The sequence below is a fragment of the Terrapene carolina genome, unplaced genomic scaffold, assembly GCF_002925995.2.
Source record: "Terrapene carolina triunguis isolate 2854851 unplaced genomic scaffold, T_m_triunguis-2.0 Scaffold120, whole genome shotgun sequence".
Lineage (NCBI taxonomy): Eukaryota > Metazoa > Chordata > Testudines > Emydidae > Terrapene > Terrapene triunguis.
This window is the reverse complement of record NW_020664471.1, coordinates 2,370,361-2,392,641: the sequence shown is the minus strand read 5'-3', so window position 1 is coordinate 2,392,641 and position 22,281 is coordinate 2,370,361. Positions and strand designations below refer to the sequence as shown.

Sequence of the window (22,281 nt, the reverse complement as noted above, 5' to 3'; positions counted from 1 at the left end):
GTTTCCTCTGCAAATCATTAAGCAATAGAATTATATAGTGTGATACAATACAGCTGTATGCATGTTTCCATCTATTTACTCAAAGCTATCTTGTTAATTATGTTTCCTCTGATATTGTCTCACCGTAGAGTGTTTTGCTGCACATTAGTTCTTTTCTTGCTGTGGTGGTTGCTCTAAGGGCTTGTCTACACTACAAAATTAAGTCGACTTTATCTAATCAGACCTCGAGCCTCTGAATTAATTAAGTCGATTGTGCGTGGCCACACCATGCTCATTGTCTCGATGGAGTGCATCCTCGCTAGCAGTGCCTGTGTCGATGCACAAAGCAGTGCATCGTGGGTAGCTATCCCAAAGTGCAACTTGCCGCAGTGTGTTTTGGGAAGTTTGTGCAATGCCTCATGGGACCAAAACATTGTCGCAGGGGAGAATGGGAACATCGGCATCCCATGATGCACTGTGCTCAATAACAAACAACCTAGTGGTTTTCACACCTTAAAATTGTGGCGCATACACCATAACCCCAGAAGCATGGAGCCTGCTCAGTTGTGCACTCTTGCTGTGAGCATCTCAAACACCTCGCGCCTTCTCCTGCAGTATTTCCAGAGCCGAAGTAGGGTCTGCCATGCGGAACATAGTGATGTCCTGCAAGCAGTCCTGTTGCAAGCCATTGAAAAAAACAATTCACAGTTGCTGCTGGCAGTCACAGAGCAGCTGCACTCTGTTGAGTACCATTTCTGGTCCTGTGAAACAAGCACTGACTGCAGGTATGGGATGACGTGCAGTGGCTGCAGAACTTTCGAATGCAGAAGGCCACCTTCCAGGAACTTTGTGCAGAGCTTTGTCCTGCCCTGCAGTTCAGCAACACAAAAATGAGAGCTACTCTGACAGTGGAGAAGCGAGTGGTGATCACTATTTGGAAGCTTGCAGAGCCGGACAGTTAGCAGTCAGTAGAGAATCAATTTGGAGTAGATAAATCAACTGTGGGAGCTGCTGTGCTCCAAGTGTGCAGGGCCATTAATTGACTTCTGCCACGAAGGGTAGTGAGTCTGGGAAATGTGCAGGACATAGTGGATGGTTTTGCCGCAATGGGATTTCCTAATTGCGGTGGGGCGATAGATGGCACGCACATCCCAATCTTGGCACCAGACCACTTTGCCAGAGAGTACATAAACCAAAAGGGATACTTTTCAGTGGTATTGCAAGCACTGGTGGATCACGGAGCATTTCACTGACATCAACATAGGATGGTCGGGAAAGGTTCATGATGCATGCATCTTTAGGAGCTTGGGTCTGTTCAAAAAGCTGCAATCCGAGACTTTCTTTCCAGACCACAAAATGAACATTGACGATATTGAGATGCCTATAGTTATCCTGGGGGGACCAAGCCTACCCCGTGCTCCGATGGCTCCTGAAACCATACACCAGCTGTCTGGACAGCAGTAAGGAACAGTTCAACTATAGGCTCAGCAAGTGCAGAATGGTGGTTGAATGTGCCCTTGGTCGTTTGAAAGGGCGCTGGAGAAGTTTACTAACAAGGTTGGACCTTAGTGAAGAGAACATCCCCACGGTTATAGCTGCCTGCTGTGTGCTCCATAATATCTGTGAAAAAGGGGGCGGGAAAATTTTCCGCAGGGGTGGGCAGTTGAGACAGATTGCATGACAGCCATTTTTGAGCAGCCAGACACCAGGGCAATAAGAAGAGCACAGCAAGGGGCGCTGCGTATCCACAAGGCTTTGAAAAGCCATTTCAATAATGAGTCTCAGTAATGTGAGCTGTTTGTCTGCATTATGCTTTCCCAAACCTTCACCTGCCTTGTATCACTGTCCCTGTAAAGCCAACCCCCTGCCCAAGCCCACTGCTTCTATTCAATAAAGAACATTTATTTCTCAAATCCATTTACTTCATTTAACAAACATAAGTAAAGAGGGAGAACAGAAAAAAAAAAAGAAAAAGGTAACCTTGGGGGAAAGGGGTTGTAAAGTTGGAACAGGAGAAACATAACACTGCATTCCAGACCATCAAAGGTCTGTGAAGGGGAGCCTTCTCTTCCTTGTACCCTCCCCCTGAGTTAAGTGAAAGGGATAATGGACTTTTCACCCACGCCTCATGGAACACTTGGGGGAGGGTGATTCTGCGCCAGGCGATGCTGACTGGCTGTCCACCAGGGTCTGCAGAGGGACTCTACCCTCCTACTTCTGTTCCTGCAGTTCAACCAGACGCCTCAACATGTCTTCTTGGTCCCTTATAATCTGAAGCATCTCATCCTGCGCCGCACGCCCTTGCTCATTGGCAGCTTTTCTGCTCTTCATGTTCATGTCTAACTTCTCGGACACTGAAATCCTCCACGCTCTCAGCTCTGTGTCAGCTGTCCCGGAGGCGTTCATTATCTCAGTGAACATGTCCTCCCGCATTCTCTTTCTCCTCCTTCTAATCAATGAAAGTCTGCTTTCAGGTGTTGATGACACGCCGAAGCTGTCAGTCATGGGGAAAAAATAAAGGAGCCATTGTACATGAATAAAATGTTTCCATAGCAAGGCCGTTTTCATAAACAAAAAAAAATCCCTTATTACTCTAGGTGCAAGCCATAACATAATCAGAATCCGTAACCATTTGCTGTGCCGTTTTGCTGCTCCAGCCATGGTGAGTAAGGCCCCCCAGGTCATGGGTGACTGCACTTTTGATGAAGTCTATGGCAGGCGCATGTTGGGAGTAGAGGTAGTTAGTGGAACAATGGCCCTTCCCCACAGTACCACAGGAAGCTGTTTATGAATGGGGCTTGTGGGGGGGGGGAATGTTTTCACTCCCAAATTGTGGTATCTCTCATGTGGGGCCCCAGTCCCCTATCAGCCGCTTTAAACTACTTGCCGACCCATGCCAAGCACAGTAAAGGCACATTAGTGGCTGCGTGGTTTGGCAATCTGGAATGTGGGGGTGGATGGGTCTACATGCCCTTTTTTTTCTTGTAAGAGCACTTTTAATGAGAACTTTCCCTGTTTCCCCTAGGCGACCCGATGTGATATCAGTCTCCTGAGGGTAACAGAGGTGGAAAGGAAGGAGATGCGGCAAGCGTCTGGGTATAGACCTGGTCCTTATGCTGCTATGCTGTGTACTGCAATGATGCCAGCAGAATTAATTCAGGAGTTGCGTGGGAAAGTGTCCTACCATGGTGGAAGAAATAAGACTGCCCTGCCCAGAAACCTTCTGCAAAGGATTGCAGAGTACCTCCATGAAAGTTTCTTAGAGATATCCATGGAGGATTCCCGGCCTATCCCAGTCCACATAAACAGTCTTTTCCGGGGGCCACCTGCTGCGTAGCTGGAGCAGCCTCTTGTAAGCAGAGAACCACAGCATCTCGCTTTTTCTTCACAGTAAACATTCAATACCACTGAATGCGTATGCCCTCTAAAGTTGAACTGGACTTTGATTGTAACTGTACACTCACCAGAGGTGCCTTCCCCGGCATCACGGTTGGCCACCGTATTGTCCTGTGACCCAGAGGGCTCCAGGGTTAAAAATATTTCCTGGCTCTCGGGGAGAATGGATCCACCACTTGCCTGTCTCCCATTCTCCTCCTCCTCTTCCTCATCCACCATATCGTCCTCCTTGTTGTGCCTAGACTCACACACCTGTGAGGTGTCCACATTGCTTGTGGGGGTGCTGGTAGGGTCACCTCCGAGAATTGCATGCAGCTCGTTGTAGAACTGGCATGTGTGGGGTTCAGCACCAGAACAACTGTTTGCCTCCTTTGCCTTCTGGTACGCTTGGCGAAGTTCTTTTATTTTCACACGGGAGTGCTGTGTGTCCCTCGTGTAGCCCTTCTCCCCCATTCCACAAGCGATCTTTGCATAGATGTCAGCATTTCTTCTGCTGGATCGGAGCTCTGCCTGCACAGACTCTTCTCCCCACACAGCGATGAGATCCACCACCTCCTGTGCAGACCAGGCTGGAGCACGTTTGGGGCGTGTAGTCTCCATGATCAGCTGTGCTCAAGCTGGCATGCTCCCAATGCTGATCAAACAGGAAATGGGAAATCAAAAATTCCCAGAGCTTTAGCAGGGGAGGGGCTGTTTCCTGTGTACCAGGCTGCAGTGCAGTAGAGTTGAGAATGATCTCCAGAGTGGTCACAGATGAGCATTGTGGGACACCACCTGGAGGCCAACTAAGTCAAATTACACAGCGCTGTGTCTGTACTACCTCGCAGTTGATCCATGAAAATCGAATTAAACGCTACACAGGAATGTGTCATCTGACATGCTCTACCCTTGGAATAATACTCATTCACAACCATACTCACCAACTTGTTTCTGAACAAGGAAACATTTTTCAAGTCTTCCACAATGTATCCAGTTGCATGAAGAGTATGTTGAGGTTTCTTTATGAATTGCTGGAACTACTAAATAGATTTGACAGATTGCAATATTGCTGCTATTACTATTTTTCACAGAGATTTATGTATTTAGGAAACCCCATTATCCATTTGCTTCATCAAACCTTGATGCATGAGGTGTGTGATTTCTTTTTGTTTGTTGGTGTGCTTGTTTTTTCCAATTTAAAATTCAAACCATTTTATGTGAGAGCAGAATAATGCTTTAAATTCCGTTGTGTGCAGGGGAAATCACCAACGGACAGTAATGAGCAGTGGTCTCATTTTTAGTCATTTTTCTTCTCTGATCAGTTTTGAAAACCACTTCATGAAACTAGAACAAGAGGGATTTTAATATAAAAACTCCTGGAGCCCCAACCTCCAGGGTAGATAGGAGAGTGGATGGTCAATTTCCTTACTCCTGCTTCTTTGACACCATCAGATCAGGATTAAACAAAGACTGTGAATGGCTATCCAACTACAGAAGCAATTTCTGCTGCCTTGGTGTTCACACCTCAACTGCTAGCAGAGCACCTCACCCTCCCTGATTGAACTAACCTAGTTATCTCCATACTGATTTATACCTGCCTCTGGAAATTTCCATTACTTGCATCTGAAGAAGTGAGGTTCTTACCCACGAAAGCTTATGCTCCCAATACTTCTGTTAGTCTTAAAGGTGCCGCAGGACCCTCTGTTGCTTTTTACTGCTTCTTTATGTTAGTGAAATGAAAGAATCCTTAAGGTTTAAATATCTTGGGAAGGGGAGTTTTTTTCCCCCACCAGAGGACAGTAAACCCTATAATTAATGTGTGTCCCCATGAAAGCTTTTACATGAGCACTTGAGAAAGGCGTATTTATACTCTGATATTTTATGAGGGAAGTTTACTTTTTAGCTATCTTTATGTTGCTTTTCTATTATCTAGAGTTGTATGTGGACTCAGAAGTGATGGGCACAGTTTTAACATTTAGAAATAATAAATATGATTTGGCTCTTATATTTTGGGTATTTTAATGTAAATAAATTTACAGTTTAATGGTTAAAAAGGAACTCCTGATTAGAGGAAATACCGATAGAGAAATAAATCTTGAATGATACTGCATTTTAATTAGTCACGCATTTTATACTAAGTAAGGCCCCCATCTTGCAATCTTACTCCTGTGCTTAATGTTGTTCATGAGTAGTTCCACTGATATCAATGGGACTACTCACATGAGTAAAGTGAAAGTTGTGTGTAAGAGTGTGCAGGATCTAGTTGATTATCAAGATGGTAAACTGAAGCACTTTAAAAAACTGATTCTTCATGATATGTTCTCTGTAAAGATTTACAAGATCATCATTATTTTTATTGTACTGTCATATAAAAGTCTTGTGTCTTATTTTTCCCACTAGAGGGAGATATCAAACAGGCTTAAAAACATTGGAAATGAAGACCAGTATATACTTTACATTTTATAATTAGTAAAATAAACCCAACCTATATCATAACATTTGAATTTCATTTTAGATTATAATTCCTAGCACCAAAATCTTTTGAATGGAAAGATAGAGAAAACTAGCTAAGACTTAATTAAATCCTTTGCTATTGCGTTCAGAATGTGCCCCATGGATGGCTTTTCCGGTCTTGGAGGTTAAAATAAAACCATGCTGTTTTCTCTACAGTTTGCTAATATTAAGTTGAGTGTTTTTGTTGCCTCTTTATTAACTTCAGGTAGACCAGGACTTGCTTTGTGAATTGCTACAGTACCAATTAATCTTTACTTTCTGTTTAATTATTATTCTAATTTATTATTTGTATTATGGTAGCACCCAGAGCCCCAATCAGCATCAGCACCCAATGGTGAAACACACAGGAAGATGAGATCCCTGCTCTAAACAGCTCGCAGTCTAATGCCCTTGCCCTGCAGCTGTTCTGTGTGAGAGGACCCTTGCCTGCACACAAAGCTTTATTGGGTAGAGGCTATGTAAGGCACAAGAGTTCACCCGCTTTGAGCATTTGCAGGGTCAGGGTATAAATTAAGACAAGATGCAACAAGTAGATGCAACAAACAATAGGGGGAAGAAGAAGAACAACAATGAGAAGATTTCACAGTTACACAGGCCAGCTGTGTGCACAGTTAATCGCCAAGTAGTGGGCAATGTAACTTTTGACCATAATTGCAGTTTTGGAAGAAGAGAATCGATTTTGTCATGGTTTCTCTAGGAGTCTGAATATGATGTAATTAAAAGGTGAAATAGAAACCATTGAAGATCGTAGGGAAGCCGTTCGAAGAGAATGCTCTCAACACCGTAGGTCTCGTCAGTTATTTAAATTGATTTAACAAATGGAAGCTGACGTATTTCACTGGAATGGCTAGAGTTCTAATCCTGCTTCTTTCACTTACTTGGTCTGTGGCTTTGAGGTTCTCTCACGTTTCTGTCTGTCTTTCCAACTGTAAATAAGGGATAATACTGACCTGTTTACCTCATGGGGCTGTTGCAAGAACTGATTAATTAAGACCTTAATGTCTCTGCAGTGCTTTGAACATATAAAGTGCTATCTAAATACTAAGCATTATTATTGTTATAGGGAGACAAGGTTTTATGTATACCTATGAAACAGCACGTTTCCAATGCTGCTTCTACAGAAGCTTGCTCCCATTCCAGTGCAACCTGTAAAAGTATCTTCATAGGTGTTCTGTACCTGGTAGTACGGGATTAGGAGGGTCTTAGAGTTAAGAGGGAAATTTTCCTAGATAAGAAAAGACTACATCTCCCCCCACACCCCAATTTATCGTGTGTGTCACAAAGTCAGAGGCAGAAACTTTGTTCTCTTGAACTTTAGATAGATATTGAAGTTTCACAGAAAAGCTGAGGTGTGATTCATCAGGGATTTAGCCTTTCACTTCAAGCATTTTCTGAACTAAGCATATTTAAACACTTGAATTTCTGAGGCAGCCACTCACCAGCCGGAATCTGAAGTGGGCTTTGAGGAGAGTTAGTTTGATTGGGATGCACTTGTGGGAATAGTTCAGCTGAACCTGCTAGATATTTCATGGGTTATATTTGCTTTTTGCAGAATATATGTCCCCTCACCTTTAAAACAAAACAAAATGAGGTCTCTAATGGTATTTGTGATCAATGACTGTGAATAGTTCATACTTTAAATAGAGTTTAGGGATATGTGTATGTGTGTGTATGTATATGTATTTAATCTTAAATCATCAATTGTGGTGATATTTAGTTTGTTTATATCAGACAAAAAAATCCTTCCCCTGCCTTCTCTCATCTTTTTCTACACTGGTGAGCATAGTATCACACTGGTGCTTAGATTTTGGTCGTGGAAGTGATTGTCTGCACTGAAACAGACCATGAGCCAACGTATTTTCATGCTTTGTTTTCTTTAGAAATAGAATGAAACATGCATTAAGGATGAAAGGCCATGGAAGGCCTCCAACTCAGCAGAACAGTGTGCTCCGCTGTTTGAGGATTGGGTGATTGTGCAGTCAGTACACGGAGATTCAGCATGCTGAATGTATGGTGGAGTTGGGTTACTCTGCATGCCAGCCCTGCATGGATCAGGGACAGCATCAGTGGTCCATGGTTGTATGCATACATCAGCCAGAAATTGGGGTTGTGCAAGGATCAAAGACCAGGGACTACAGTAGTGACTGTTTTGTTCAGACCTAAAGATTAGGGGTGGATTCTGCCCTCCTTACCCTTCTTGATTTCTTCCTGCATAAAGAACCTCTCTTTCCATTTGCTGTGTGTTTGTTTTTCAGGTAGATACAAAGAATTTCATACTGTTTAAAAACTAACACTGCAGGCCCATTGACTCTTATATTTTTTGGTGAGCTGTTATTAATGGGGGGTATTATTCTTGGCAGAATATGAAGAGGAACTTGAACGAGAATTTGAATTGGAAAAAGATACTTTGTTTTGGGGACTTAAAAAGGTAAGGTCAATGAATATTACTGATCATTTTAGTTTGTAACTTTAGTGTAAATTCATATCCCTAGCAATTCAGTTGAAGTCTTCTTCAAGTGGATTGTGACCAACTTTTATGATTACTGTATTAAACAATGTTCTGCTCCTAGGTGGGACACTTGGCACAGAATACTATATTCTGTGAATTATTATGTGTTGTAAGATGTGTTCCCTCTCCTCAGTTGAGTATTATTTTAGAGGTATTTTAAAGAGTTACTCAGATTTTTATGGATCCTATTATTTGCCTCCCTCCCTCTGTAAAGCCAGGCACCTTTAATACTTTGAGTCCAAGAACACAGAACCCAGAGGGAGAGAAACTAATAAGTATAAATATACTGTATTCTAAAAATGATGTAAAGTATCTTTTTCTACGCGTAAAAATACATAGGAAAGTGCATCCTCCAATGTGACAGGAGGATTCCTTCCTTTCAGCTCTTCCCACAGGTTTTGCAGTGGGAGGGAAGGAATTCTGGCCCAATGTTTTTAATCAAAATAAATAAATTAAAAGTGGTCCATTACTAGCACACTTTCCTCTCCATGCCCTGCCTCTCCAACTTCATTTGCAGTGGCAGGCATGGAATACTGACAAAAAGGAGATATTTGCCAGTCCTGGATACTGATTTAGAATCGCAAGCTCAATCAATAGTGTAAAAAAAATTAATTTTATCTCCCGAGTTTTTCCATCCCTCAAGAGGAAAAATGGCTTACCTGATGCAATGTGACCTGATCTAGAAATTCGTATTATGGTTTTTCTCTTGTTTGCTGTCCTTTCGTACATGTTAGCAGCAGAATCACTCAATCTCTGGTGTCAATGTTTTCCTAAAAAGCATTGGCTTCCCTATGCACCCCCAGCAGTGCTTTTCCTTCTTGCTTGTCATTTGATTGTTTGGATAATGGCTTTCCTTAGGATGTGGGACTGGAAGGAACATCAAGTCCAGTCCCTTGCGATTACAGGCAGCCCCATCGGATAATTCTGTTCATGAATTTATTAAATTTATGTTTGAGCATCAGGGTCACCCTACACTGGTTTTCAGTCTAGCTTGCTGGGTAATAATTTTTGCAGCATAAATGTTTAAAGAAACACTATTAATTTAAAAATCACATTTCTCTTTGAAAATTTTCTACTACTGTTACAAGTAAAACCAAAGATTATTTTAGCTGAGACAGAGAAAAGAAAAAATGTGTATTTTTCCTCTTTGTTTACATTGTTCTGTCTATCCTAGGCTCTTACATGGCCTCCATAACTGTAGTATCTGAGCACCTAAAAAGTTGAAATGTATTTATTGTCACAACACCCATGTGAGGCAGAGAATGCTGTTATCTCCATTTTACAGATGGAGCACTGAGACCAAGTGACTTGCCCAAAGTCACACAAGAAGTCTGTGGTGGAGCAGGGACCTGACCCCAAATCTCTCAACTTTTTGGCTGGTACCTTAACCACTGGACCAGCCTTCCTCTCTTAGTCAGGTGGACCCTGAACCTGCAGTCTGTTCCACATGGGCAGACCCCGGTGCCTGCATGGAGCCTTGTTGGGTTCCGTGGGGCTCTGTGCAGGCACATGGATGCATACACATAGAGCTGTTTGCAAGATTGAGGCCTCAGACCCCAATCTTGCAAAAACGTAGACACGTGGTTTATTTTGACCAATTCAATTGAAGTCAATGGGAGCAACTCAAAAAGCAGAACGTTAAGCATGTGCATAAATCTTTGTGGAATCAGGGCCATAGTTAGTTTCCTCTGTTGTTTGTGTGGATCTTTTACCCAGCAATGGGAGAGAGAATCATCTTTGACAATAGGAATATTTGAATGTAAGGCCACAGTAATAGACTGGGGCACTCAGATGCTGATGTAGTAATTCAAACTACTTGTAACAACTTTTTTTAGATTGATTGACTAGTTGTTAGTTTATTTTTTTAACACATTTAATCATGTAACATGGTTTGGCATATAGGTAGGGATATTGCTAAACATAAATAAGCCTTTTCCTTGTTAACAGTATGAAGAAAGTCATGTGAAAATAATAGCTGCTTCATGTCTGTGAGACAGCCACAGGGGCTGATGATAAGCCAATGAGCCATTGTGCCATGGCATGAGGAGGCCGTCTGAATCACCAACTAGGAACAAAGTATTTTAAAAATCTGAAAACATTTCTGTTAATATTAGGACTTCTCAACCCCCTTTAAAAATGCAGATCCTAAAGGTTGGGACTAACCTACCCGTGGCCACACCCTCACTGCACAGTGGTCCTTGTCCCCAATTCATGTTTAATACACTCTTCTCAGAGATCATAGAATATCAGGGTTGGGAGGGACTTCAGGAGGTCATCTAGTCCAAGCCCCTGTTCAAAGCAGGACCAACACCAACTAAATCATCACAGCTAGGGCTTAGTCAAGCCTGACCTTAAAAACCTCTAAGGAAGGAGATTCCATCACCTCCCTAGGTAACCCATTCCAGTGCTTCACCACCCTCCTAGTGAAAAAGTTTTTCCTAATATCCAACCTAAACCTCCTCCACTGCAACTTGAGACCATTACTCCTTGTTCTGTCATCTGGTACCACTGAGAACAGTCTAGATACATCTTCTTTGGAACCCCCTTTCAGGCAGTTGAAAGCAGCTATCAAATCCCCCCTCATTCTTCTCTTCTGCAGACTAAACAATCCCAGTTCCCTCAGCCTCTCCTCATAAGTCATGTGCTCCAGCCCCCTAATCATTTTTGTTGCCCTCTGCTGGACTCTTTCCAATTTTTCCACATCTTTCTTGTAGTGTGGGGCCCAAAACTGGACACAGTACTCCAGATGAGGCCTCACCAATGCCAAATAGAGGGGAACGATCACGTCCCTCGATTTGATGGCAATGCTCCTACTTATGCAGCCCAAAATGCCGTTAGCCTGCTGCCTTCTTGGCAACAAGGGTACACTGTTGACTCATATCCAGTTTCTCGTCCACTGTAACCCCTAGGTCCTTTTCTGCAGATCTGCTGCCTAGCCACTCGATCCCTAGTCTGTAGCAGTGCATGGGACTCTGCACTTGTCCTTGTTGAACCTCATCAAATTTCTTTTGGCCCAATCCTCTAATTTGTCTCGTTCCCTCTGTATCCTATCCCTACCTTCCAGCATATCTACCACTCCTTCCAGTTTAATGTCATCTGCAAACTTGCTGAGGGTGTAATCCACGCCATCCTCCAGATCATTAATGAAGATATTGAACAAAACTGGCCCCAGGACTGACCCTTGGGGCACTTCGCTTGATACCGGCTGCCATCGATAGATTGATAGTCAAGTTAATATTGCCTTTGGGTGAAATCACTCTGTGCCAAGGGCTTATGTGGTCCATAGGCCTCATGCTCACCTTCTGCATGGAGTGCTTTATTATTTCTTCAGATTTAAACGACAGTAAATGCTCAGACAAAAACTGCAGGTGTCATAACACTTAGAGTAACACAGTGCTGAGCACTGAGCATTGTGAAATACTTGTACATAGGTATCAGATTCACTTAGCCAGCCCATAAATTAAAGGAACAGAAGAGTCCCTTGAACCTCCTCTTCCCCTGCCATGAACATGCTCAACCTTCCCTCAGAACCTGTCAAACAAATGGTTTTTGCATTGTGCCCAGAAGGTTTCAACTCCAGACTGCTTTGGTCCAAATGGGGAGCAAGATCCACAGTCCTGACCAGCAACTTCTTCTCTTTAATAATGAGGTGGATCCAGTTTGAGTGTCCCTGCTAACCACAGCTATGCCACTATGGCACAGGGAGAGAGGTGATCCCTCATGTGGGCTGTTTCCAGGCCATTTAGAGCTCTATAGGTGAAGGCCAACACCTTGAACTACATCTGGAGACCAATAGGCAGCTAGCAGATCCCAGAGCACTGGTGTCATGTGCTCCCAGCCAGATGCCCTGCTTAACCAATAAGCTGCCATATTCAGCACCAGCTTCGGTTTCTGCATTGTTTTAAGGTGTCACCCGAAGCAGAGTGCATTGCAATACTCTTTTCTGAATTAGGAGTTTCTGTATATTACGGAATTAGTCCTTCAAGAATGGCATGTACTTTGTGGCACTGCCAGCTTTTGCTGTCTTCTCCATGCTCTGCTCTCGTTGGAAACTGCCAACACAATCTGTCACAGCAGAGATTCTTCCGCTGATTCATGCTGTTTACATCAGCATAAGATGATTGTTCCTGCAGAAGAAGCTATATGTGATTGTAGCCTGATCTATAGGTTATGTATGTATTATACTGATTACTTAATATTCCAGTGTGTTTAGAGTCCTCCATGCTGTGGGTATGGGAGAGGGTTCAGGATTTGGCTTTTAGGCCTTGTCTACATGACATGGGCTTTGATGATAAAGCCATACTGATAAAGTTATACCAGCAGAGCCCCCTAGTGTAGGTGCAGTTTATGCGGACAGAAGAAGTTTTTCTGTACACTAATGCCATCTCTCTGAATGACATTAGCTGAATGACATTCTTCTGCTGCCATAATTGTGTCTATCCTGGGGATTTTACTAGCATAGCTATGTTAGCTGTTGGGTGTAGTTTATTCCACACTAATGACTGACCTAGCCATTCTGACAACACTTTGTAGTGTGGACCTGGCTGTAGACACATCTCTTCTGTAGGGGTTACAGAAAAGAGAAGAGATGCCCTTATCCCTATTCTTCTTGCTGCTCTAAAGAAGTTTCCCTGTTTTGTTTCCCCCAATTTTTGTGCGTGTTTCTTGTTATTGTTTTTAATGCAGCCTTTCGGTAGTTGCAATTTTTGGCATAGCATCCACTGAGGACATTATTTGTCCTCTGGGCTGAGTAAGAGCTCGTTTAAATTGTGCAGTTGTATTTAGGTCAAGACCTCATTATCTGTAAAGTGGAGTTGACTCTCAAGCCCATATACAGGACTGTAATAAAATACACCTTTAACAAGACCCTTCTATGCATCCTCATGCTGATGCTCATTTAAGATCCTGAAAGGGCAAAATCCTGACTGCTCCGGTCATGTAGGAACTAAGAGTAAATACATTCTAAGTATCTGAGATTAGGACCCGGAGACTAGAAAGTGTAAAGTTTAAGGGGGTAAGTGAGTTGAGATGTTCTTATTAACATGAAGAGCTTGTGTTTTTACCTGCTAATGTTGTTTCGGTTCCTTTCTCCTGGTTAGATTTCTTACCTGACATGTTAAGAAGTTGACACAATATAACAAAAAACAGAGGCCATTGCAGCCACAGCTGCAGAATACAAATGTTTATCTTCACAGAAAGCTGCAATTGTAAATTGGAACATATAAATGCAAGTCTCTTATTAACTCTCAGAGAAGCAGTATAAAAGCAGTTGATTACCCAATTTGAACTTAACAGCGCATGGAAATAAATCTATTTCTACTTTTTCAAAGGTCAGCAGAAATAGAATAATAATTCACAGTGAAATCACAGTATTGGTTAAGAATAGACCAAGAATATTTTTTAATGTCAAGAAATAAAGGTGATTATGCTTTGCATTCTGTTCCTATGGGGGAACAGGGCCAGGAGCAAGACCAGAGCTCTGTAAGAGATTTGGGTGTGTCAGCGTTGAATCAATAGAGACTGGGAGCATTGAGGATGTACTCAGTCTTAGTATTCAGGACAGTTATCAACTAATAGGCAAGGAAGAGCTCAAAGGGACACCAGTAACTTGACAACTAGGCAGTCTGAAAAAAGTAGTTAAAAGTAGTTTGAGGTACTATACCTGCACCTCAGTGCCCAAGTCTATTACTGTGGCTTTATGCTCACATTTTCCTATTATTTTGAATGATTTTCTTTCCCCTGTTTCTGTGACGTACATACACAAGGAAACTAACTCTGGCCCTGATCCCACAAAGACATACGTGCATGCTTAATGTTCTGCTTTTTGAATAGTCCCATTGATTATTCAGTGGAACTGCTCATAGGGTGTAAAGTAAACCACATGGCCAAGTTTTTGTGAGATTGGAGACCAAGGTCTCAGTCTTGCAAACAGTTCTGTGCATGGGGACCTGTGTGCTTCCATGGAGCCTCACTGAACTCAACAGGGCTCAGCGCAGGCTTTGGGCTTTGCCTGTGTGGAACAGATTGAGGGATCAGGGCCTCACTGCCTGAACAGAGAGAAAGGATGGTCCTGTGGTTAGGGCACTAGCTGACAAGTTGGGAGACCTGGGGTCAAGTCCCTGCTCCACCACAGACTTTCTGTGTGACCTCGGGCAAGTCACTTGATCTCTCTGAGCTTTGGTTTCCCACCTGTAAAATGGGGATTTTAACATTTCCTCTGGGGTGTTGTGAGGATAAATATATTAAAGATTCTGCGGTGCTCTGGTACTATGGTGAGGGGGGTCATATAAGAACCTTAGATAGATATCTGTACAGGCCAGGGAGTAGTGGGAGGAAGCCCAGCTTCTGAACATTCCTCTGTCCCTCCCTGCCCAGCTGCTGCTCCAGGGAGGGAGTAAGCAGGAGCATAGCTTAATCCTGTGTGGTGGACCCAAGTGCAGGGTAACCCACTTAACAATGTAAGGTGGGTTCCTACTCCTCTGTGCATGCACCTAGCCCAAGTCTCAATCTGTTCCAAAATGTATTTTGATTAATTTTGTATTTGTGACTTAAAATTGTTACCCTGGACCAGTGAAAGATCTGGAAATCTTAAACACTAGTCAGGGGGAGAGATTTCTGGCAGGACTACTTCTAGTACAGTGGTTTTCAACCTGTGGTCCACAGACCCCTGATGGTCTGCCCACTGTGTCTAAGATTTCCAAAGGGGTCTGCGCCACCATTTGAAATTTTTTAGTGGTCCGCAAATGAAAAAAGGTTGAAAACCACTGGACTAGTAGAAAGGATTGTGCAGTGTGTTGAAATAAATTTCTTCAGAGAATCTCATGTTGAATGGGTGTTCCCTGGAAAATGAACCTAAAGCTGAAATAAGGCTATCTGCAAAACAAGCCCTTTCAAACATTGCTTGGCTCCGTCAGAGGGGGACAGTGGGTCTCTTAATAGTGACTGGTCCACTGACCCCACTTGGACTTAAAAATGGCACCTTGGCCATAGAGCAGGTGAGAGCTGCCCGAGACGAGGAGACTATAGGAGGTCTCTAAAAGAAGCTGTAGGTGGTTCCTGGTGGAAGGCTATAGGTAGAACAGCAGCAGAGGGGTTTGCTGGCCGACCTTCTCATGCCCGAGAGCCAGGGCTGAAGGCCAGACAGCAGCAGAGGGAGTTGCCTGCTGAGATCAGAGCTGAAGCTGATGAAGAACAGAGAGGGCTGGAGTCAGTGGAAGGGCCTACGTCTTGGCCTCTCTGGAGCAAAAAGGTTAAAAGACCAGAGGAAGTGAGGGATGCTCCCCTGGAGAGGATGAGCTCCCAGCAGTGAGGCTGTGGGGGTTCCTGCTGAGAAGAGCAGGGTTGCATTCCAACTGGAAGGACTAGCAGAAGGACTAGAGAGGACCAACAGAGAGCCCAGGTGAGACAGAAGATGGAGTGTGGCATGAAAGGCATTGAGGGACTAGATATCTTGAGATTTTAAGGACTGCATGCATTGGGGTGATAAATGGACTATGTTTTGGGACTTCTGTCATGGACCATTTAGACTGTTTTTCTAATAAACTGGATCCCAGGAGGGGTGTTATTGAGGCAAGGAAGCTTGTGTAGAGTTACTGGGGACTCTGAAGGAGGGGAACCAGAGGGAGGCATGCCTGTTCTGCTGCTGGTGGCTATGACAGGCTCCCGCACTATATTAGCCTTTCTGAAGTTCTCCATGAGGAGGGAATAGGTGGTGCAGAGTTTTAATGAGCTTCTAGATATTTACTCCTGGAGACTTGAAGTCAATTCTTGGTGCCAGTCACATGTTGATATGGTACTAGTGATCTGTAAAACCAATAATTCATAGAGGTTATTTTCTCTTGGATAGCCCCCCATTCCCACTCTGTGGTGCGGATGGTTGGCTTAGCCAGGTGTAGGCTCCAGTGGTCAATTCTAGCTTCTGCTACTAGTCTTCCCCTATCAAGAATACTAGCCTTTCAGAGAACTTTATGTTGTAAATGATGAAGGTGATTTTCTGTATCTTAGTGCAGATCTGAAGATAACACTATCTGGGGGAGGATGAGCCTGTGGTGACTTTACATGAGGGTGGGCAAGCTTTTTGGCCCGAGGGTCACATGAGGGAATAGAAATTGTATGGCAGGCCATGGATGCTCACAAAATTGGAGTTGGGGTGTAGGAAGGGGTGCGGGCTCTGGGGTGGGGCTGGGGATGAGAGTTTTGGGGTGCAAGAGGGTGCTCCAGGCTGGGATCGAGGGGTTTGGAGAGTGGGAAGGGGATCAGGGCTGGAGCAGGGGGTTGGGGCGTGGGGAGAGGCTCAGGGGTGTGCAGGATCAGAGCGGTGTTTACCTCAAGCGGCTCCCGGAAGCAGTGGCGTGTCCCATCTCCAGCCTGGTGGCTCTGCACCCTGCCTCATCCTCAGGCACCGCCCCTGCAGCTCCCATTGGAGCGCATAGGAGCTGGAGCGGTGCTATGCTGTGGTTCCCTGCACCCTGAGCTATCCCCTCCCTGCACACATCCCCTAGCTATCCTCTCCTTTCTCCCTGAGCTATCCCCTTCTTCTTCCAGTGGTGTCCATGTGGGTGCTCCACTCTAGATGTCGGTGCATTCCTGCGCTGGAGATGGGAGATTTCTCGCAGCAGTACTCGGTCGGGGGAAGGGCGCGCACAGGAGTCATCTTGTCCCCTCAGTTCCTTCTCAACTGTCCTCGGCTGCAGACGGAGCTCTGCGGCAGTGCTCTCTTTGATACTTTCTGAAAGGAAAAAAAAAAGTTAGAAGTTACATAGGAACTTCTTTTAGTCTATACTTAGTTACATTGTTTAGTTAGTCTTAGACTATACATAGTTACATAGTTTCGTTAGTTTCTCTTAGAGGTTTTTCTTAAGAGAAGAAATAAGAAGACTTTTTCTCTCCTTAACTCCCTGTTTGGGAACAGTTTCTACAGTTTACCATTACAATGAACTCCCACTCTTATCTCTCGAGAGGCGGGAGAGGCTTAACTGCAGTCATGCCGAGAATTCTCAATCTCTATTCTCACCGACAATGTGGCGTGCATGTTTTACATCAATTGCCAAGGAGGAGCCAGGTCTCACTCGCTATGCGGAGAAGCCATGAATTTATGGAACTTCTGCATCTGCAACAATATAAACATCACAGCATCATACCTACCAGGGTGCCAAACCACTACAGCTGACAACCTCAGCAGGCACGTCTCACAGGAACACGAGTGGGAAATCCACGACAGTGTTCTCGACACAATATTCCAAAAATGAGGTTACCCAGTAATTGACCTTTTCGCCTCAGTAACAAATCACAAATGTCCACTATTTTGCTCCAGGACAGGCCTGGCACCAGGATCATTAGGGGATGCCTTCCTCATCCCGTGGAACGCGTGACCCAAGTACACCTTCCCGCTGATCCCACTGATCCCCCGGGTCATCCGCAAGATACGACTCAACAGAGCATACATCATTCTCATTGTCCCCACATGGCCCAGACAGACTTGGTTTCCATACCTCTCATGTCTAGCAGTCTGTGCCCACAACCGCTGCCTTTCCGGACAGACCTCCTGTCCCAGAACAAGGACCTGACGCTCCATCCAGACCCAGCGAAACTCCATCTCAAAGCGTGGCTCCTCTCTGGTTCCAACATGGGGAATCGAACTGTTTGGAGAAAGTAAAACAGGTGTTACTAACTAGCTGTCGCCTCACCATGAGAAATACTTACTGTCACAAGTGGAGAAGATTCTCCCTTTGGTGTCAGCAAAAACAGCTGGACGCAACCAAGGCGCCTCTATCTATGATCCTAGACTACCTACTAGAACTGAAGGAAATGGGGTTAGCCATAAGCTCTATTAAAGAACACCTTGCTGCCATTACGGCCCTCCACGAACAGATAGAAGGGGCTTCAATATTCGCTCACTCGATTACACGGCGCTTTCTAGCAGGTATACAGAACATGTACCCAGAAGTACACCAACCTGCACCACCACAGGATCTCAATCTTGTGCTCAAATGTCTCACAAGATCACCCTTCGAACCTCTAGCAACCTGCTCGCTCCTTCATATGTCAATGAAGGTGGCAATCACGTCTGCCAGACGTGTCAGCGAAATAGGAGCATTGATGGCTGAACCACCGTACACTGTATTTACCAAAGACAAAATCATGTTACGTCCTCACCCAAAATTCTTGCCCAAAGTGGCTACAAATTTTCATATTAACCAAACCATACACTTACCTGCCTTCTATCCCAAGCCACATAATGACTCTCGAGAAGCAACATTGCACATGCTAGATGTCAGACGGGCTGTAGCCTTCTACTTGGACAGAACTAAACCATTCCGCAAGTCACCAAGACTATTCGTCTCTACAACAGAGCTAGCCAAAGGCTCTACAATATCGACCCAGAGACTCTCCAAATGGGTCTCTACCTGTATTCAAACTTGCTACCACTTGCATCACAAAGAACCCCCCGTGGGCATCAGCTCCCACTCAACGCGAGCCATAGCGACATCGATTGCATTCTTGAACAATGTCCCCTTAATAGATATTTGTAGAGCTGCAACCTGGACATTGGAGCACACTTTTGCCAAGCATTATGCTATCACCCAAGGCCTTGTCTCAGACTCTTATCATTGGCCTTACAGTGCTCTTATCACACACTTATACATAACTCCAAACCCCTACCACCTCTGGTGGGGTACTGCTCTACAAGCACCTAGAGTAGAGAAGGAACAGAGGGGACGGTTGGGGGAGCGTGTGCTACAGGAGGTGCCAACGGCTGCACGAGACGACCCCTGTGCGCTCCCTTCCCCTGACCGAGTACTGCTGTGAGAAATCTCCGATCTCCGGCACAGGGATGCACCGACACCTGGAGTGAAACACCCACAGGGGGACACATCTCGAAGAACCATGGTTACTGCACAAGGTGAGTGACTTCTTCTCCCTGCACACAGCCCCTAGCTACCCCCTCCCTGCACCCTGAACTACTCCCTGCCTGCACTCTGAGCTAACCCCTACCTGCACACAGCCCATAGCTACGCCCTCCCCACACCCTGAGCTACCCCCCCCCCGCCTGCACACAGCTCTTAGGAACCCCTCACCCTGCATCTTGAGCTATTTTCAAACTTTTTGAGCTGAGCCCCCCACCTTTGAGTTATAATTTTGATTGCCCCCCTCCCCCCCCCCAAACCCAGACAAGCTGGGTGGCCTGCTAAGGTGAGTCAGAGGGTGGAGGTGGTGCTCCTTCCCCGGACCCTGCTGTGCAGAGCTGGCTTGAGTCCCGCTGGCTCCTGCCCACCCAAAATAGAAGTCAAACGACACCTATGCCTGAGTGCCCCCCCAACCCCCCGGCCTAGAGCCCTGAGTCCCTCTCTCCCCTGCTGGGCCCTGGAGTTTTTATAGCATGTTGGGGGCACCTCAGAAAGAAAAAGTTTGAGAACCCCTGATGTAGGTTATGTTTTTTCCCATTGTTGAAAGGCTTTGTCTTTTAAATATGTGTGGTCGGACAGGTGGGGGGAGATGTGATATTCAAAGTGGTTTTTATACATATGTTCTTCAAAAGCTGGAAATGATACAGTGTTTAACAAAATGTGGCAGAACAGAGAGCCCTACACTGAGGGCAGGTAAATGGGAGTGTCACTAGGGTGTGGTTCTGGAATATTAGCAGTTTTCAATTGAGTCTCTGGCAGTACTCCAGTTTTAGGGGCCCAGTCAACCCTGGAGCTCATATTTGCTTCAGACAGAATGGGGACAGGCAGAATTAAAGGGATGGCTTGCAGGACTGGGTCTCAAATAGCTAATACAAAACATTCAGGCAGAAAAAGAATGAGCCATCTTCCTTGAAAAGTTAATGTGAAGTATTAGAATTGGCTCTAGTTGACTGGCTTGAGTTCTATGATTGAGAATGGTGGAAAAGTTGGAGGAGAGAATGGAATATCAGGGATAACTAATTGCAGGGTGGGGAAGGAGCTATGTAATATTTTTTGAAGCTAAAAGCTTGAGTGGGATTTTGCTTCAGGAAATTGATCTGGAGTTTATCCTGGTGTGATTTGTACTGCCTTTCCAGGAGTGTCCCTGAAAACAGTCACTATGATCTATGCAATATTTTGTGGTTGATGAGCCTTATAACGGAAGTTTTGCAGTTTGTTGTTTACTTTCAGTTTATTGAAAATTTTGTATGCACTTTTCTTGGTCTGGGTAGAAGGTTGTGTAGATTGTTCTTTTAGGGTTACCATATGTCCGGGTTTCCCCGGACATGTCCGGCTTTTGGGTCTTTAAATAGCCGTCCGGGGGGAATTTGTAAAAAGCTAAAAATGTCCGGGATTTCCCCCCGGTCGGCTATTTAGAGACCCAAAAGCGAGGACAGGGCAGCCGCGCTGGGGGAACCGCGGCAAGCCGTCGCCGCCGTCGCCACTCACCTTTCCTCCCTGGGCCCTGGGGCAGCGCGCAGCTGAGAGCTTCCAGCGCGGCGGCGCCAGTCCACGGGGCCCCCCGCCCGGCCGGCAGGAGCCTGCAGAGTGCAGCCCTGCCCCTGCCCCCGGTACACAGAGAGGCAGCGAGGAGGTCTCACTCCCCTGCGTGCTGCAGCGGGCGGGGCCTGTAGACTCCGGCAGCAGGCAGCGGTCGCCAGGCAGAGAGCTCCCTCCCCCCTGCCCCCCCCCTCCACCTGACCCAACCCTAGGAAGGGGCCAGAGGGACTGGGAGGGACCTGCCTGCTGGATGCTTCCTGGGAGCCGCTCCAGGTAAGCATTGCTGGGCTCACCTGGCCCCCTGGCAGGTCCCTCTGGGGGGGCTCCCCTCAGACCCACTGCCCTCAGGCCCCACCCTGACCCTGTTCCCTCAGCCTCCCCTGCAGTTCCCCCTGTACCTCCCACCCCGAACCCACTGCCCTCAGTCCCTGCCCCCGTTCCAACAGCCTCCCCCACAGTCCCCCTGCTCCCCCCAACCCACTGCCCTCAGCCTTGCCCTACCCCAAATCTCTTCTTCAGCCTCCCCCGTCATCCCACCCCCATCGCTCCCCCTGCTGTCCCACCCCCTCAACTTCCCACCATTCCAGTACTGCTCCCCTCTGTCTCATCGCCTCCAGACCCTGTCCCTCTCCCCAACCCCCCAACCCTCCCCAGCCCAGCCCCATTGTCTCCCCCGCCCCACCCCACTCTACACAGCTCTCTCTACCCTGTCCCATTCATGCTCCCCTCAGCCCCTACCCTACTCCCCCCATCCCAGTCCTGTCCCATCTCCTTCAGCCCCCCCCAGTCCCAGTCCTGTCCCCCTCAGTTCCTCCACCCTGCTTCCCACGGTCCATCCCCACACACCCACCGACTCCCTCGACCTCCCTCCCCCCAATCCCACTGCCTGGACCCACCCCCGTCCCACTCAGGACATGCATGAAAAAGAAGCAATGGGCTTAAATTGTAGCAAGGGAGAGTTAGGTTAGACATTAGGAAAAACTTCCTAACTGTAAAGATAGTTAAGCACTGGACAAATTACCTAGAGAGATTATGGAATAGCAGTCATTGGAGTTTTTTAAGAGGTTAGACAAACACCTGTCAAGGATGGTCTAGTTGTTATTACTCAGTCCTGCCTCAGTGCAGGGGTTTGACTAGATGACTTGTTGATGTCCCTTCCAGTCCTACATTTCTGTGATTCACACTGAATTGCCTTGTGCCACTGTCTAGTAGTAGTGGCACACAGTTCTCTGACATGCAGGTTTATAAAATTGTAGTTAATATACGGTTTAGAGTATAGCAATTTTAAAGCTCTGCATGTTCAGACCAACTGAGCTGAAAATTGTGATCTTGTATTCAAAACTATTAAGATGTGGGCTGAAATAAAATCAGCATGAATTGCTCAACAATATCAATGGAATCAGCATTGCGCTGCTATATATTGTAAAACATTACAGTGAAATCTTGCAAGTATTACAT

At 45.6% G+C, this 22,281-nt stretch overlaps 1 protein-coding gene across 4 annotated transcripts in view; it reads left to right on the top strand.

Moving 5' to 3' along the window:
• HHAT (hedgehog acyltransferase) overlaps positions 1-22,281 on the top strand; it is a 347,015-nt gene that overhangs the window by 12,955 nt on the left and 311,779 nt on the right. For 3 of the 4 annotated variants that reach the window (XM_026652556.1, XM_026652553.1, XM_026652554.1), the window contains exon 3: positions 8,229-8,296. The exons of the other annotated variant lie outside the window; for it this stretch is intronic. In XM_026652556.1, coding sequence (XP_026508341.1) covers positions 8,229-8,296 — 68 coding nt within the window. The remainder of the gene's footprint in view (positions 1-8,228; positions 8,297-22,281) is intronic. 4 annotated transcript variants of the gene reach the window in all.